Consider the following 18,257-nt stretch of genomic DNA (forward strand, 5'->3'; position numbering starts at 1 on the left):
GAGCTGCGCGGCTGGGCGCGGAGGAGGGAGGAGGAGCGCTGGGATGTGCAGGATGTCCTTCAAGGTGAGCTGGGGAGAGGGGAGGGAGGGAGGGATGCACCTCTGTGCTTGCCGTGCCGCTGAAATGCTCCGTCATATTCTGAGGTTTGGGGATTGTTTTATTTTTATTTTTTTTTGAGGGGAGGGGGAGGGAAACGGGGATGGTTTAGGGGGGAAAGGAAAAAAAAAACCACCAAAACAGAAGCGGCCTTCCCGGGCTATGGGGTGGCCCGGGAGTGCTGCGGTGGCAGGTGATGGATGCCCCCCCGAAAGGATGCATGGTCAGTGTTACATAAACTGGGAGCCTCCATGAAGCCTTCTGCTGGCTTTAGGGTGGCCGGGCTCCGCGCTGTGGGTTTTGGTGCAGTCGGGAGCCTCCTCTTCACTTTTCCGATCATCTCTGCTAGTGCTGGTTGTGTAATAGTTAGGAAACAGCCTTTATCCGTGTCCTTCATTTCGGGCTGTGGTGACCACTGAAGCCAGGCTGCTTCCTTCCCTTTTCTGTCTGTGATTCCTGTCACTTTTTGGACTTCTTCTATCCGAAACTCGTGCAAGAGCAGTCATTTTCAAAAGATCGCTTGAAATAAGATTTTTAGTCTGACGACAGGACTAATAAAATCAATTGGCAAAGAGGGAAGCAAGCTGCAAGTCACTGATGCTGACAGATAATATTTATGCCAGATGGACATCTTCTCCTCGGTTATGCACTTGCTGGATGCTGTGCTTGCCCTTCTCTTATTGATCACCAGCCCTGTGCCAGTCCTTTGCCATGTTGCTCGTGTTGCATTGCTTTATTTGATGGATTATTCCCTGTACTTGCCCATTGTACTCCTGCCAAGGTGTCTCCCGCCGGGAGTGCTGGTGCTGCGGTGGCACCGTGTCGGTTTGACGGTGGTGCGGCGGGCGGTTTCCACCTGCGGTTAAAGCCCTGATGTGGCAGGGAGCAGGGTACCTTTGCTCACAGCGCAGCTCAGCCTTGCAATGGGTGGTGAAATCTCTGTGGTCATCCCCTTTTTGGTCTTGCATTGGTCTCATACCCATTTTTTCTTCTTGGTCTTAGGCTCTTCTGTCCCTCTGTTCTGTCTCTGTGAGTTTTTTCCCACCTTCGTTTCTCACAAGCATCCACCCTAACGGATGCTAACCCCATGTTCCTGATGGTGCCAGCCCCTTCTTCTTGCCGCCTTCTCCTTTTTTGACCTCCTTGGTTTTTTGCCTTGTCCTTCAGGTCTTCTTTTCTGTTCTGTCCCTGCCAGCTCCTTTTCTGTGCCCTATTTCTCACTTTCTAGTCCCTCAAGTCCTCCGTTCAAGGTGGCTCACTGCCTGCTCCCTCTCCCTCTGCAGATTTGCAGCCCCCACCTCCCTCTGCTTCCTCTCTCTTTTCTGTGTCTTTTTGCTCGGCATTTTCTCTTTCTCTCAGGAGACCGAGTACTTACCTTGGGTTCCTACTGTCTCTGCCGCCGTCTATTCATGTTTTCCATCTTACTATCCCACTTACCCATGAGGTAGCCTTTCTCTCTCTTTCTCACTGTCTATACACATGAAGATCCTCTCTTCTTTTACCAGCTTTTGCCTGTCTAAACTTACATTTATATCTTGAACAACCTTTCTTTCTTTATCAGGTAGTACGTATTACTATCTAATAAAGTCCTCTCTCTTTCCTCCTAAGTCCCACTAACATTTTCCATTGTATCCTGCTTGATCATGATTTCCAGTGCTGCTTCTTAAAACTTTTTACTCAATTCCTCATTTACATTAGGACTAGTTTGGAAACTGAGGAAGAAAAGGGAATTTTCTTGTATTTTGACAGTTCAAGCAACAAGCTACCAGGCTAGTGTTCTCTTTCTCCTCTCTTTTCTTTCTCCTATTGCCTCTTCTCTTTCATCTTCAAGATCTCTGTTTAAGAACTGCAGTTTTCCTCCTCAGCTATTACCCACTGCGACCTGCCTCTTCTCTGCAAACAGCAAGTCAAAGGTAGGGCAGGGAGGGATCACAGCATTTAAATGATACTTTTCCCCTCAATATTCCTAAGATGGCACATACAGATACATTATCACATTTTACTTTTGCTGTATTCCTGCATAGAAATGGTCTTGTCAGATTTGTAACATATATTTTCCTCTAGGCCATTTTTGAGTAAGTATTTTTGCTTGATGTCAATACAGCTCTCGTAAAAGCATGTAAGCAATTGAAATAAAGAGCAGAACCAGAGTTTGAAATAATGCTTCAGAGATCTTGATGGAGGAAATTGTATCCTGAAAGTTGCTGATGCTGGAGCAAATGACATAATGAAACATGTCGTTTTCACCAAAGCTATTCGCTAATCACTTTTTCGAATATTTATTATGTTCTGTTCCCAGGCTGTCAATGCTGAGGAACAATTGTTTACTTTAAGGAGGCTTTAGGAGCAGGCTAGCTTTATAATAAGAATTACATGAAAATTGTATCCAGTTAATCTCTTGAAATTCAACATTGCCTCTCCCTAGAAGTATCTGATGAGACAGGATTGAGTTCATAACCGAACGACAGCAGTCAAGGCTTATGGCATATCCTGCGGTTTAAAGCCCATTCATTGCTCAAAAATGATTCAATTAATCAGATTACTAAACCCAAAGTAGTGTCTTACATTTTGGCTACCAGTGATGTCAGTATTGCTGACATCACCTGAAAATGAAGAGCACAGAGGTATAAATCCTTGATTTGAAAGCAGAAGAGAAATTGCCACGTGGTACTTCTTGAGGCTGTCCTTGTAGGGTGCCCAGATCACCTGAATGATTTTGCACATTCCATTCATTTTAGCAGGTAAAATGGCTCAGATTTGTGTTTGCTTGTTTTATCTAATCCCTACATGGTTGATGGTCGGAGTGTATACTCTGTGTGCTGTATGCTCTACTTTTATACAAGGGATCCCCAGCAACGCAGGGGCACGAGGGGAAGTACCAGTACTGAGAGCAGTCGTTCCAAACTGGGTCAAAAGCACCGCTGGGCAAAACCTGATTCTGTGTCCTTGATACACTGGAGAATTCTTCTGTTCCTTGGGTCTGATCCAAAGTATGAGGACAACTTTGCTGGAGAGCTACTGTAGGAATTACAGGGGAAAAAAAGAGCTAGGGATTTATGACTCATAAGGCTAAAGACTTTGGACTTCTACTTCCAGACTAGGATAACATCGGCAACTTAGTTCTCTTCTCTCCTCATGTAAACTGATGAAAGCAGGTAAAGAGTTCCTGAGTATTGATTCCGGTTCCTGCCTACCTGATCGATAAAGGTGGTGGTGTACTGTAGGCATAAGAAAATGCAGTCACATTGCTACCGTGTCCTCGTAGTGAAAACCGGGCTGGATGAAATAAATCTTTTCCCTATATGAATATATTGCCATAACCCAAAGCTTTCCAAAACTTTAAGGGACAGTGTGAGGCAATGAAAGGTAAGAAATTTGATTTCCCATTCTGTAAGTTCTAAATACAATTCTTTTGCAAGAGCTTTCCACTGAATATCATAATAATAAAGACAGCAAGACAATATTCCTAACTACCATCTCTATAAATAAACATCTGCCTAATAAATCAGAGCAAAGCCAGCAACATGGGCCGCTGTGTGTTTAGGTCAATTGTTTGCTTTTACATAAAATTTTAATGGTTGTAAGGGTACTGGGTTGCCAGCAAGGAAGGTAGGAATTGCTAGCTCTACTTTGATGGACATTATCTACAGGTTCACCAGGGGAAATGTATTAGCTGTGAAAGGAAGATCAGAACTCAGCCTATTGTGCTTGCTATGTTTTTCAAACTCCTGCCCCTATGTGTGCTGGTACAAGAAATATCGCTATCAATTTATAGGAAATATTTTATAATTTATTGAATGGTTGAAACTTCTCTTGTCTCAAACAGCTGCCAGTTTTCCAAGCTATGAATATTAAAAATGCATGCCATGGGAAGCGCTCAGTGCGATGGATGTGGAATAGATTCACACAGGACTGGTCTTGTGTCTGCTGGTTTCTGCGAGGTTCATTACCCGCGTGTCAGTGGAGGAAGCAATTTAAACTCTGCTCTACGTGTGCATTTTAAGTATCAACCATAAAACCATTCAATCCTGATTCTTTACCACATTACACATGCGCATTGACATTTAGACATGGAGAAGTGTGTATTACATTTTCTGAAGCAGAATGATTGACTTTTACATCCACTCTCCACTCTCTTTGGGTTATCCCAAAGGCAAAATTCACTGGAGAGCAAGGTCCCCGGGTATTTTTGACACTGTTTTGGTCTGAGATAGCTATCAGTGAAACGATGCTTTACTGAACGGTTGGTGGGTTTGGGCCTTACCGAAAAATCAGCGGCATGGGCCTGCCGTGGGATCTGTACCATTGCCGTCACAGCGTTGTTTCCCCTCCACACTTCACGTGTCGCAGTGCTTTCCTGTCCGGGCAGCATTTTGTCAGCTGCCTGCATGGACCAGATAAGGAGGTCAGGAGTAAAGTCTGTGTCTTTTTCTGCTGTCCTTTTCCTATGCTGGGCAGTGATTATTTGCTGCTACCAAGGACAAGTCATACTGTGGCATTGTTTCTAGGACTAAGAAAGCCTCAAAAAATTATTATATTACTACAAATTTGTTTAACAGTGGCCTGTGTTATCTAGATTTCAGAGTTTCCCAATTTTGCCTTACGTATTACCCTACATACCTAGTAAATGGATCCATAAGTCTATAGACAGCAAGATTTTAGCCTTTTTTCCCTGCATCACCCAGGAGGTATCTCATACACCCACAGTTACAGAGTGTTAATTCCAGGGAGGAGGCAGACCAAAAAATATGGAAGATGCATGAGCGATACTTTTCCTGTATTAGCACTTAGCAGAAAAGGAGTGAGCAGAGAGCTAACCTGAAACCCAGGCAGATGTCCTGCAGCAGGACATGTCAGCAGGTCAGTTCTGCCTCTCTGACCGTGCCCAGCCCCACCACAGAAGCAGACAATCCGGGTACCGGTTAGCACGTTGTTTTCTGCGGTGTTTCCCTGCGGACCTGAACTAGCATCGCCTGCTCTCCTTACAGAGCAAGCTAAGAGATGTAGGCTGCTACGGACACGGGGAAGACCTGAAACTGCATGAGGGAGACTGATCACTTTACTTAGACAAAGAAATTAAATTAGTTTCCCTTCCATGCTCTGGTTTTGAAAGAACAGCACACGAAGCTGAAATCTGCCTGGCTTGAATGCAGAATTTGCACGTGTGTGTTTGTCCAGTGTATCTTCCAAAGTGGTTTATTCCTGCCTTTTTTTTTTTTTTTTTTAACCAGAAAGAAACACCACTCGCCAATGCTGCATTTTGGGCTGCGAGAAAAGGAAACCTGGCTCTCCTCCAGCTGCTGCTGAACAGTGGGCGAGTAGATGTGGACTGCAAAGACAGCGTACGCACACAATGCACCTACACCCACCGCTCTGATCTTACTTCGCTTTCCATAGCCCGCTGCGCCGAGGGTGTGGCAGGGATCTGACGAGATATTTGAGAGTCTTGTGGCACTTAGGGATGATTTAAAACCTTCTCTTGTCAGGAAGCAAGTTTGAAATTCAAGATAAAATAGCATGATGATTTACATCAGTGGCAAGGGGTTAGGAATTTGCCAGCTCTCAAAAATATGTCTTACACAGTTATTTGTGGTGCTGACATTAAAAACACGGATCCTAGCACCTCAGGCTTCTCTTTGCAAGAAAATGTCATTGTAGTAATAGATCATGGTGAAGAATCGACTCAGCCGAGCCCAGGTAGCAATGATTCTGTCAGCTAGCAGAGCTCCTTATAATTAGGTTTTTTAAAAAATAACCCTGGACCACAGTTTCCATGTAGGCGATGTAGAAGTTTGCATTTGATGCTCAGCCGTCCCCGTCCCATGTGGCATGCAGCGTCCTACACCCCGCGGTGCCGTCAGAAGAGCCGCTGGCCTCCTAACTTCTGCCTCCCCCCTACCCTAATATCTCCTGGACTTGGCACCAGCATGAAGGCACGGTACCATGTCCAAGCAAAGAGAAGCCCAGATGCAGGACAGAAAGATTTCATGGGGATTTCCATACTGTAACTGACATGGTTTGAAATTTGTTTTGAGATTAGAAATGGGTTGAAAACACAGATAACGGGTATGTCTTCCTAATCTGCCTGCACCATATGGAGAGATACTTGATCGTACAAAGCTATGGCAAGGAGCAGGGGAAAACCGAGCCTGAGAAGTTCCCAGGTTTCTTTGTTTTGGTGTGGGGACTGACGTAGTGAGCGCCGTGCCCCTGTTGTACAGGATTAGTGCCACTTCCAGCCTGGAACATCAACCTGCCACAGCTCCTCTCACTTTGAATACCTTCAAAGTGCAAGAGATTTTTTGTAAGCCCATTGACTCCAAGCTATCTTTTCATTTTCATTTCATTTTTGCCCTGTAGGCAAGTATTTGTCCTGCAGTACTTCTGGAGCTGATGCTATGGCTGTCCTTCTATCAGGGAGGGAAGGATGCTCAGGTGGGGGCACGAAGCAAACAGGACAGAGATTGATGTAAAGCAATAAGGTCCACTACTGCTCATTTTTTCTCAAAAGAAGGCTAACTTTGGTCAAGAATTTTTACAATGCACTCTAAAATATCCTGACTTATGAATTATATCAGGCATATGCATTTTCTAGACTAAAATATTTTCATATGATTAAGGTTGCATGCTTCTTTTTTGTAACGTCATGCATTCCTTCTTTAAATTGAACTGGTGTGTGTGAATGTTTTAGAAGGATGAATTTCACCCTTATGCACGTGATTTCCACGTATTGTCCATACATCATGTACATACAACCTAAATCTTACTTGGTTCACTGGAGCAGTGACCTTATGGTGTACTGAGGGAACCTGAACATAGTCCTGGTATGGAAAGTTCTCTCAGATAAGGTGAAGAGTCACGGAGTGAGTTTGCTCTCGTCATTCGGATAGGGAATTAGTATTCAGATCACCCGCACCTTACTCCTGCCCATGACTCAGAATGAAGTGACTCAGCTAAGTCACCCAGCTCCTGTGTCTAAGGTTACTTCTCTGGAAATGATGCAAAGATCTTTCAGATTCTCTGATAAAAATGCTGTGTATAAACCAAAAATATTCTTGTTGCACTTATTTTAGGACAACAAGGTGAAGTAATTCCATACGTATTTGTTGAACGCTCAGGCCTTAGCGCTGCAGGCAAGTCTGTAACGTTTTTGCTTTAACACCTGCTAATTGCTCATTTTCAAAGTATTCTTGATAGTAAATTTTAAAGGATAGCAAGTTTTTCAATGATCATAAGCTTCCTTCAGCTTTTCAGAAGAGATGCTGTCTCTTCCAGACAGCCTGATTCATTGCTGGAGGTGTCTGTTGAAGGTACTGACTTGTTTTTCCTTACTCCCAGCTTGGCACAACAGCTCTGATGGTAGCATCTTACTATGGCCACATAGATTGTGTACGGGAATTGGTGTTGCAAGGAGCAGATATCAATCTGCAGAGAGAGGTAGGAGAAGTTCTGCATTCAAACAGGGAATGAGTAAGTGACTGTTGGTTTATTATAAATAATAAAAGTGTTGTCTGTTGCTTTTTGCCAATTGCTTATTTGTCACTTGCTGTACAGTGCATGTATAAACAGGGTCTGTTCTCCTGAGGACATCAAAGAATCGTGGAATCGTAGAATGGTTTGGGTTGGAAGGGACTTTAAAGACCATCTAGTTCCAAGCCCCCTGCCATGGGCAGGGACACCTCCCACCAGACCAGGTTGCTCACAGCCCCATCCAACCTGGCCTTGAACACTTCCAGGGATGGGGCAGCCACAGCTTCTCTGGGCAACCTCTGCCACTGCCTCAACCTCCCTCACCGGGAAGAATTTCTTCCTAATATCTAATAAATCTCCCCTCTTCCAGTATAAAGCCATTGCCCCTTGTCCTATCACTCCCTGCCCTTGTACAAAGTCCCTCCCCAGCTTTCTTGTCGGCCCCTTTAGGTACTGGAAGGCTGCTCTAAGGTCTGCCCGGAGCCTTCTCTTCTCCAGGCTGAACAACCCCAACTCTCTCAGCCTGTCCTCACAGCAGAGGGGCTCCAGCCCTCGGATCATCTCCGTGCCCTCCTCTGGACTCGCTCCAACAGGTCCATGTCCTCCTTGTGCTGAGGACCCCAGAGCTGAGTGCAGTACTCAGATGTCAGTACTCCAGAATCAGGTGTCTAGAGTTTATAATAGAAAATGAGATGCCAGAGGTACATTTATAAATAATTCATCAAACATTTCCAGCACATCTGGTTGGTGAGGGACAGTTACATCTGAGATGTAACGCCCCAGAGTTACACCATTTATGCATCTGCAGTTTTACTTATTGGCACAGTAATTTAGAGCTCTCTGGATGGGATAAATGATAAGGAGAAGTCATTTACCTTTTGATTTGCAGAGTCTGGTCATTAAAATTACATAGATGCCATTGCTAGCCCAGGCGTTACTTTGACTCGGTATGCTTTGGAGTTTCTACCTCTTAGTCTGAGCCAAGCAGTCTCTAACAATCACACAGCTTAATCACCCGTACCCTTCCCTGCATCTCTGCTTCGCCTTCACGGCATCTCTTGCACCATGACGTGCTTGCCTGCAGAAGGGACAAAACAAGTCAGTGGCTGGTTTGGGCAAAGTGCCTTCCCCTCATACTCTGTGCAAATGACTGTAAGGAGTACGTGCAGCCGCTCCGGTCTGTGGGCTGGCTGCATAGAGAGCAGAATTGCGCTGGGGTAACAACCGCTGTACCGATGCAGGGAGCAGAGCAGTTTAAGGAGGGCATGCAGTAACGGGATGGCGGCAGGCAGAGCAGGACGGGAGCATGCTCATCGCTTTAACAATACAAGCAAATGTTTCTCGCTTTCCTTGGTTACCTGGAACTAGAGCATTAATCTCATGCTGACACCTGCAAGTTACTGAGTCAGTGAATGCCATGCTTGATGATATAAATGTCTTTGCACTTACTGGCCTAAACTTGCTCTAACTGTGACTGTCAGCGTCTTTCAGTGGGGTCCTTTTCCAAAAAAACATGAATTTAAACATGTCCCTTCCCTTAGGTAAACATTGCTTGAAAAGCAGCAATGAAAGGAAAAGTTGAGGACAGTTTTATGGAGCCGCTCTTGGATTCAGCAAGCCAACAAAAAGAGAAACGCTGAAACCCTCTAAAATCACTCTGTTGCAGAGAGGAAGCAAAACAGATGAAGTTTAAGCCCTAAAGACCACCACCAGCACTGTTCTGAAACTAAATGCACATACTCAAACCAGTGCTCTTGTACCCCGAAGTCGTTGTGAAGCTTGGGGAAGTGAGAGTGCCATAAACGGGTCTGGAGAGGGGGCTCTGAAGGGGTCTCGAGGGGCCATGTGCCGTTGTAAAGGCTTTGGGCACTGGAGTGGATTTCATGTGTAGCTCCTCTTTCCTGCACCTTCTACGTGGGATGAGGGAGCCCAAAGTCAGGAAAGCCTGCTTGCCTTCTCTCTCTTTCTGTCTTTCTCTCTTTCATTCTCTTTTTCTTTCTTTCTTTCTCTCTCTCTCTATTTTCTTTCTTCCTTTCTTCCTTTCTTCCTTTCTTTCCTTTCTTTCCTTTCTTTCCTTTCTTTCCTTTCTTTCCTTTTCCTTCCCTCCTTCCCTCCTTCCCTCCTTCCTTCCTCCCTCCCTCCCTCCCTTCCCTTCTTGTCTTACCTCTCTTTCTTCCTTACCTTCCTTTTTCCTTCTGTCCAGCCATTAAAATCTTACATATTCATTTTCTGGGTCCTGATTCACTCACATGTTAATGACAGTATTTCATACAACTAGTATAAAATATGGGGTTTCAGTTCTTCAGCGAGGTTACGGGAAAGCAGGAGTTGCAGGGCTGGTTGTAGTTGCTTGAAGGCTGCTTGGCTGGATGGGGAGCTCCTGCTGTGAGAGACGAGGATGACTTTCACCAACAGCCATCCCATTTTGTCAGTGGACAGTCAAGCAAGGTGGAGCTCGGCCATACTACATAACCACCTCCCTGGTCTTTCCACACCCTGATCCAAACCCATCCCATGCTCCTGTTTGTCTCAGGTTGTAGCGGCAGGTGGAGTAGGGGTTGGTTTCAAACTGGCTGTTCCTCTGTTGTGTAAGAGTGCTCTTTTCTCACTCCGGGCTTGCTTTTCCTGTCCGGTGACTGGGTAGAAGTCAGGGGTTCCTAACAGGTCTATATGAGAAACTCCGTGCAGAAAACCCTTGTGAAACTTGGATTTTGCTCAAATGTATGATGCTGGACAGATCTCCCAGTGCAGTGGGAAGAAAACTGACCTAAGATACCTGGCATCCTCTGGAGTCCTCGAAATCATCATGTCTTTTTAGCTGTCACTCAAGTAACTGTGCTCAATACTTTTCAATTTGAAATGTATATACTTCAGTCAAGTGCGTTATGTGTTTGGGGTTTTATTTAATCCATTTTTTCCTTACAGTCAGGTGCAACTTCTCTGTTCTTTGCTGCACAGCAAGGCCACAATGACGTAGTGAAGTTTCTCTTTGAATTTGGAGCCTCCACTGAATTTAAGAATAAAGTAAGATGATGGGTCTGTATTTGCATGCTGATATATTCTGACAATCAAGGCTGTTTTTTCCTATTCATATGAAATATAACATGGCAGCAGGAAGATGATAAAAGGATTTCCTCACTTTATCATTTTCTGACTAGTATGAGTAATGCAACATATTGTGCAAATATTAACTTGGGACTTGCTTTTACTACCTAGACTTAATGGTGTAAGTTGATGAAAGAGTAGTCCCTTGATAGTGACATCAGTCTTTCCTGTAAAGCCATCCTCCAATACAAGAACAAAAGGTCTTTTTGTACGTGTTAGGTAGGATCCCATTTTAGGTGTATATGTACTTCACTTGCATAGACTGAAATTTCGTCTACGTTGGGATGTCTCTGCATACCACCACAGGATACATAAGAGTATAATGGCTTCAGTCCTCCCTAAATTCCCATTTACCCATCTGTGACAGGAAGATGAAATGCACCTCAGAGCTTCTATCTCTTTGTCCAGGCAGGTCCTTTTTCAAAATCTTCTTAGAGTAGCCAAAAGCAGCGACGGCAGAGCCTGGGTCTGGTTCATCACCCCTCATGGGCCAAACAGCATTAAGAACAGCAGTTCATCACTGACAGCAGTACATCAACTCAGTTTCTTTGCCCAAGGCAGTAGTAGCACCTCTGCTTTCAGCCAACAGAATCAAAAGCAATGTATTTTCATTAAATATTCTTGACCTTGACATACTGGCCAAATTTCGGAGCATTCCCATGATCTGAGGAGGACACTTACCAGTCACCCTGGGATTCATAGCAATGTGTTTGAAGAAGAAGGAATAGTTCTTTACCCCACAGTAACCAATTTTTCGAGATATTATAGGCTGTGATTTAAAGGAATCCCCCAACCCATATCTACTTTCCAGAGTACCTGGAAATACAGGCTTTAAATACTAAGGGAATGGATGGAACATCAGAGACTCAACTCCATATGCTCCAGGGACTAAAAATCCTGAGGTTTTGTGGCCAGAGCCCACACGTGCCCATACAGTAGGATTCTGGTGCCCCAGGGAGCTCTGCTTGGGGTAAGCAACTCTGACAACAGCAGCAATCCGTAAATTCAAAAACATGGATGCAATTGTGGCTGTTTAACCCAAGATGGAGTGCAGCTGTGGAACCTGGCAATGCAGGAGGTTGCAATGTTAAATACAACAGCTGGATTTTAAAGTGCTGGATAATCTCATGTGGGACAGAGTTACTGGGAGAAGCTGCACGTTAAAGTAAGGGTTGCTTCTCAGTCTTTTATTTCAGGGTATAGATGAGGGTTAGCAAGATTCAGAAGGATCATCTTCTCTTGCGTTCAGCCATATACAATTGGGCAAGTGAACTTACACTGTCCTTTGAGTCATCTGGTCTATAAAAAGGCACCAAAGCCATGCTGAAGGAGCAAAGGTGTCCCAGGGGTGGGAAGAGCCCAGACTACTCACTGCAGCTCGGCATGCAACTGGGTTGTGTTTTTGCAGACAGGGAAGGCGGTGAATGGAGGAAACTTGGTAAGGAGAGAAGACAAAGGCTGATACCTTATTCTGTCTAAAGGGACAGTTACATTTTCACCAAAACTCTCCACAGCCTGTGAACTAGGAATTTGTGAAGAGGCCAAGACGTGAACAGCAGGCTTGAAATTGTCTGATCCTGCATGACAATATATGATCTTTTATGAAGCCTGAAAAATATATTGACGTGACTCACTAGGGCAGATAGAAGGGAGTAAAGATCTAAACGATAAGAAAATATTCCTGCGTTCAGCCGCTCCTAATGGCTTCCATCTTTGGACTAGTGCTGGTTTGAGCTCTACTGTTGCGCACCTTGAAACTTTGCTCCCAGCCCCCATATTCCTGCCTGCCTCTTCTTCTGAATTCAGACCCGACTTGGCCCATCTTTTAAGCTACAGCTTGCTCTTCCTCTCCAGGCCACGGTTTTCTGCCACTTCCAGTCAAGCTGGCCATAAGACAACACCAGCTCCCACAGGACATAACATGACAAACTGGTGTGCGATGTGTATGTGAGGCTATTTTCCAGCAGCATCAAACGTGCCTGTCCAAGCACTCCCTCCTCCTCGTCACCTCTTCGAGAGGTGTGTCAGTCACTTCAGCACTCAGCGTACAACACAAGCTATCGTGCCTGAAAAGGCTCTTAAAAGCTGAACAAAGGATAGCTGAGTTAAAATTAATCTGTGCGAGTGACACTGGTTTAAAAAGTTAAGGTTAGTTATCATGTCCATGCCCTTTTTGTTGAAAGGATCTGCTCGCTCTGAACAGTAGTATGAGGGCCTTGCTAGATTCATCATTAATGCTGCAACCTATCCTGGAAATTGCCATAGAATCATAGAATCATTATGGTTGGAAGAGACCTCAAAGATCATCAAGTCCAACTGTATACCCGATGCCACCACGCCCACTAAACCCACTAAACCATGTCTTGAAGTGCCACATCTAGACGTGTGTTGAACACCTCCAGGGATGGTGACTCCACCACCTCCCTGGGGAGCCCATTCCAATGCCTAACGACTCTTACGGTGAAGAAGTTCTTTCTAATGTCAAGCCTGAACCTCCCCTGGCGCAACTTGAGACCGTTATTGTTCATTCTTTCACTCATTCCTAGCTTGGGGACTGCAGGTCTTCTTCTGAAATGAGGATCTAGACACAGGAATCCAAAATCTTACAGCTTCCAGGCTGGGCTTTGGTAAACCAACGAATTTTTAGACTGAGGCTGGGTAGGAAACCAGCTTGAACTTTGCGCAGCAGCGTGTACCTGAGGAGAAGGCACCATTAAGAATGTACTGCATTGACAGTATGCATCTTCCATTGGCCTTTCGGTGTGTTTTTGTATCACGTCAATTTTAGTATTTAATAATGTGGGTTTCGTAGCTTGGAATTACTCGATCAGATCATCGTTCTGTTAACAGGTGACTAAGATAACAGGCTCCTCCATCTCCCCCAACACCCCAGAAACAATATAGTTGACAAAATACGCCCTTTCAGGTCAGAGATAGGGCATTTTCTGATTAAGGCGCTGAGCTGGGAGCAGCACTGGAAGAGGTATGGCTGATCCTGGCTATTTTTAAAGGGCACTGCAAAATTAATCCATTTGCAAAGAACTTTCTATTAGAAATGAAGAAGTGGAATTGAAATAAAAAACCAAATTGAATGTATCCTAGGAAACAGAGACTTTAAAGCAAGGAAATGCAAAGCCCAACATCATCTTTTTCATGTACCTCACTGTAAATTTTAATTACTACATTTGTTACTCATATACAAGATTTCTGGAGAACTATCTTAATATAGGTGTTCAATTCTTGTTATCCCTTGTATCATTGCAGTTGATATTCACTACGGCAGGCAAAGTATATGTTCTAAAATAGTGTTAAAAAGTAATTAGCAATAATTGCTGATGTAAAGAGAAAAAATAGTATTATGCTTTTTTAAAAATCCGTCTTATTCAATAGTATTATTCTGCATTGTCCCAGTCTGGCATCCTTAGAAGTATGCATCATAAATTTAAACGTGTTCTCTTTTCTGAGACATGTTATAAGCACTTGGGTTCTTAAAAGGGTTTGCACGGTGGCATGTTTTCTGAGCAACACTGCAGGTCGAACGGTACGTCAGAGGCTGTTTTTCAGCAGGCAGTGATTGCAGAAGATCAGTTCCCCTCCCTTGTAGCATATTTCAGAGATGATAAAACACTACATAATTCCAAGCTACTTTCAGGCAAAGAGAGGGAATTCTACACCGGATAACAAGGTTTTACCGGGTGCCGCTGCTGTGTGTGCCGCCAGTAGAGAGGACAGACAGCGTGGGGAGAAGAAAATGGTTTCAGAGGAAGAATTGCAGAGGTAGCTGAGAGAACTGGCTCCTATCTGAGTTGGAAGGATTTGCTGTTGAAGGATTAATAGAATCTACGTTGTGTCAGGAAAACAGGATCTGAGCAAGAAATGAACCCAAGGCGATGTGGCCCCCGAAGAGCTGCTGTGGTTGCCCACGTGTCCCCACTCCCACTTGCTGCCCTGCCCAGAGTTTCCAAGAGGCTTGCCAGCACCAAGGATGCTGCTTCAGCCTTTTATTCATTTCAGCTGAAGCCAAAAAGCAAAGAAAAGAGGGAATCACGTGGCTGAAAGGGATTTTAAAACTCTGTCATTTACTTTCTTTTTTTTTTTTTAACATAACTCATCTGCCTTGCCAATAGCCCCTAAAACATGGGGGTCTCCAGACAGAACTTGCTGGAGGAAAGGCTCTTGCGCCGGCAGAAAGACAAGTAAGTGTAAGAGAAAGCAATGAAAAAGATTTATGGTCCCAATTTCCCTTTTCTTTTAGCAAGACCTGTCTCTTTATCAGAGCATTCAAATGAATCTCAGTCTCTTCTTTTGAATGTGTTCAGCTTCATCGGAGATACAGTAGGGCAGGTCTTAGAGCCCAGTTGTCTTCCTGATCAAGGACCAAACCTTTGAGACAAGGAGTAGTTACCTAATTTTCGCTGGCCCAGTAAATTTTTGATTCAGGGTGGGCAGCTAGAACTGGGGACCACCCAATGCTTTTTTCTGATCCCTGGACTCTGATCAGTCTGGGCTAGGAAACTTGGTCACTCTAGTCCGAAAGATCTAAATGGCATATTTTGGAAATATGTTATTGTTTCAAAAAATGTATCTGTCTAAAATTGTTCACCGGATTCAACCAAACACTTGGTCAGGACCCCCATTTTGAGACATTTAGACATATCCTGTGAGAAGCATCTCCCTTCTTAAACCTCAAGCTGTGCTCTCTCCCAAGGTGGGATCAGATGGTTGGACTCCAAGCGTTGGGCTTTGGCTCTGCTCTGCTAACTGCGGTTAGCTTTGCAAGGCTGCCTTTTATTTGGGACCTGTCATTTGGTTCCCTCCAGAAATTATGTTAATCACCAAACAATCTTCTTAAAATAACAGGAGTTTGTTGAGAACACAAGAATTTTAGAAAACAAAAACCAGACCATAAAACAAGAAACAAACTATTCCCATATGCAGCTGACTGAGCATGTCTATTTACCCTCTGTACAGCGAACCTCAATAATTTTAAGCTCCCTAAAACTCATCCTTCCCCACCTCTCCACAGAGGACCTCCAGTCCAGTTCTCCACAGTTTCTCTTCTTCACTCACTAATCTTTCTCTCTCCATTTCCTTCAGGCAAAGAGTCTAAAAGTCTCCGTTTTTTATTTGTAGCCCTTTGATCTGGTAACTCATTACTCGAGCAAAGTGACGGTCAGCTGGTTGGAGAGAGGAAATAGGTTTCACGAAGCTAGTAGCTTTTGCCATTGTCTTTTAAGTGTGTATAAGGTGTTTTTTAATCCAGGAAACCTTGTGATTGCTTTTGTGTTTTGTTCCAGCATTTCCTATTAAATTAGGGTAGTTTAATTTGACAGGAAAGTCTCATGACTCGTTGTAGCTATAGAGTAACTTAACTCCACTGACCTGCTTACACACTATATTTACTCAAATAATCCAGAATTAATACGCAATTCTTAGATTGTCACATAACAGCTTCACATCTGTGACTTTGCTGACACTCGAGCCTTGTTTGCTTTTCAGTGTCGCAGGGAGGAAGAATGAATACGAGGTTTGGAGAGTAACTGTAGACGGTCCCTGTGGGTTAGTTTGGTCATGTCAGAGCTTGAGTTTTCATGAGGTTATTACAGGCATGAAATAGCACCACAGCTTAACAGATTTGATTGGCACTTCCCGTTATAAAAGATCCATTTGGCCACTCAAGCTGTAACTTCTCTTGTGGATGTCTGTCTGTGTGGAAAATTTCAGACCAAACTTTGGAGCTGTTTCAGAGAACAAGGCTGAGGGAAAACACAATCTTTTGCCCACATGAATAACCATTTATCTGAAATACTTTAGGTAGCTCATCTTGTGGAAGAGGGGCTTGAGACTGGGAGAAGGCAGGGAAGGAGAGAGAAGACCTCCGGTGTGGATGACTTGGGATGTACGTCATCCTTGCACGATGGCGTGGTGCCACCCCAAGCAGAAGAGAAGAACTTCCTCTCCGTATCAGTGTCAGAAATAATGGCAATTTTGGAGTGGGGCACACTGCACTTAAGATGGCAAGACCCACATTTGCTCTCTATCTATCTCAGATGTTTCAGCTGGCTTGGAGTCAATCGCCAGCAACGCTGAGGTGTTTCCCTGCTCAGACGGCTCCCAAGGGAGCCTCTCTACGAGCAGGATTTGATGCGTGTACCTAGGTCTCCCTTTAGTGGTGATGTGCAGCAACTATAACTGCCAGGGACTGAGCCTACCTGCAGGGATCACTTCTTCAGCAGAGGTCATGGGGCTTTCACTGATGGTCATGGGTTTGGTCCGATTCACACTTCCGCAGTTAGCTAGCATGCTTTGAAATGCAGCCTCCCTACTCTTCTTCAGGCCAGCAATCAAGAGGTGGGAGGCAGGACACGACAGGGCATGAGGTTCTGGCCAAAGGAGAGGAGATGATCAGGAGGCTTTGGAGCAGGGGAAAGGTGCCCTGTCCTTCAATAGGTGGAAGAGCTTGGCAGGGGTGTGGGACTTGGCTGTAAAGGGAAGAGACATGGAAGAGGCTGAAGATGTGAAGGGAACGAAGCTTCTAGTGGCAAGGCAAAAGACAAGGAACAAAAAGCAGAATTTTCTTAGCTCCTGTGTCTCATTAAAAAAACCTCAGGAGAAAAACATTTATAGTGACAGAGCCAAGTTTAAAGATTTATGTGGCAAGACTTTGTGCTAAAAACATGAAAGATTCAGTAGCTAGTCACTACAGAAGTGCTGTGAGCCAAATTCTGAAAAACCTTAAAATTTGCCTTTTTTTTTATGGCGATGTTCAGTCCAGCACCTGCCCTCTCCTCTGACCGTACCCATTCTTTGCTTTTTCACAGGATGGAGGTACTGCTCTCCTCGCTGCTTGTCAGTACGGGCATGCAAAAGTAGTGGAAACTCTGTTGAAGCATGGTGCCAACATTCACGATCAACTTTACGTGAGTTATTTGACACAGATATTATGGACAACACTGGTGGTGGAACAAATGTGCTGTTGGTTGGACACCGGTAGATGCTCTGGCTCCGGCACAGCGAAGCATTTGCCAAACGTTGTGGTTTTATAGTACTCTGCTCTTCTCAGATGTGAATTTTGTTAACCGTCTGCTTTTCGTGATCCTGGGAGAAGTAGCACAAAATCAGAAAGGAAGTTTTGGCTGCCTTTTGGTTCATTATCTGTGTGAAGGATATGTACCAAATCTGGATCAGATTTGTGCTATCCGTTAGCCCTGAACAAAAGACCATGTCATGTTCTACCATGATTGGCATTGCAAACAGAAGAGTGAAGAGCTCTAAAGCCCCTGAGGTACTAGAGAATCAGTTCATCAGTTGTCTGCCAGAAAGAGTAGTAAAAGTTGAAATCTTTAAATATCTTTTAAATCTTTTTTTTTAAAATATCAGTTAAAATGATGTTACTTGGTATTTGTGCATCTCTAGCTTGTCAGTGCTTTGGGAGAAGAATGGTTAAAACGGCTGAACTGATGTTGTTTAGTTGACTTTTCAGAAAGCTGGCTTGAGCCAATGAAGCACTGGATTTAATTTACTCCAACAGAGTCACAAACAAGTTGAGCTTTTCAACGTTGAACAGAAACGACCGGCAGATTTT

The 18,257-nt window shown here is 44.3% G+C and overlaps 1 protein-coding gene across 1 annotated transcript in view; it reads left to right on the top strand.

Annotated features, from left to right (window-relative positions):
* The first annotated feature begins 43 nt into the window (after positions 1-43).
* Positions 44-18,257, top strand: part of ANKRD29 (ankyrin repeat domain 29) — a 30,613-nt gene continuing 12,399 nt past the window's right edge. Inside the window, exons 1-5 of the mRNA XM_009707856.1 lie at positions 44-64; positions 5,329-5,439; positions 7,436-7,534; positions 10,493-10,591; positions 17,494-17,592. Of these exons, the coding sequence (XP_009706158.1) occupies positions 44-64; positions 5,329-5,439; positions 7,436-7,534; positions 10,493-10,591; positions 17,494-17,592 (429 nt within the window). The remainder of the gene's footprint in view (positions 65-5,328; positions 5,440-7,435; positions 7,535-10,492; positions 10,592-17,493; positions 17,593-18,257) is intronic.

The sequence above is a fragment of the Cariama cristata genome, unplaced genomic scaffold (genome assembly GCF_000690535.1).
Source record: "Cariama cristata isolate BGI_N322 unplaced genomic scaffold, ASM69053v1 scaffold7039, whole genome shotgun sequence".
Classification (NCBI taxonomy): domain Eukaryota; kingdom Metazoa; phylum Chordata; class Aves; order Cariamiformes; family Cariamidae; genus Cariama; species Cariama cristata.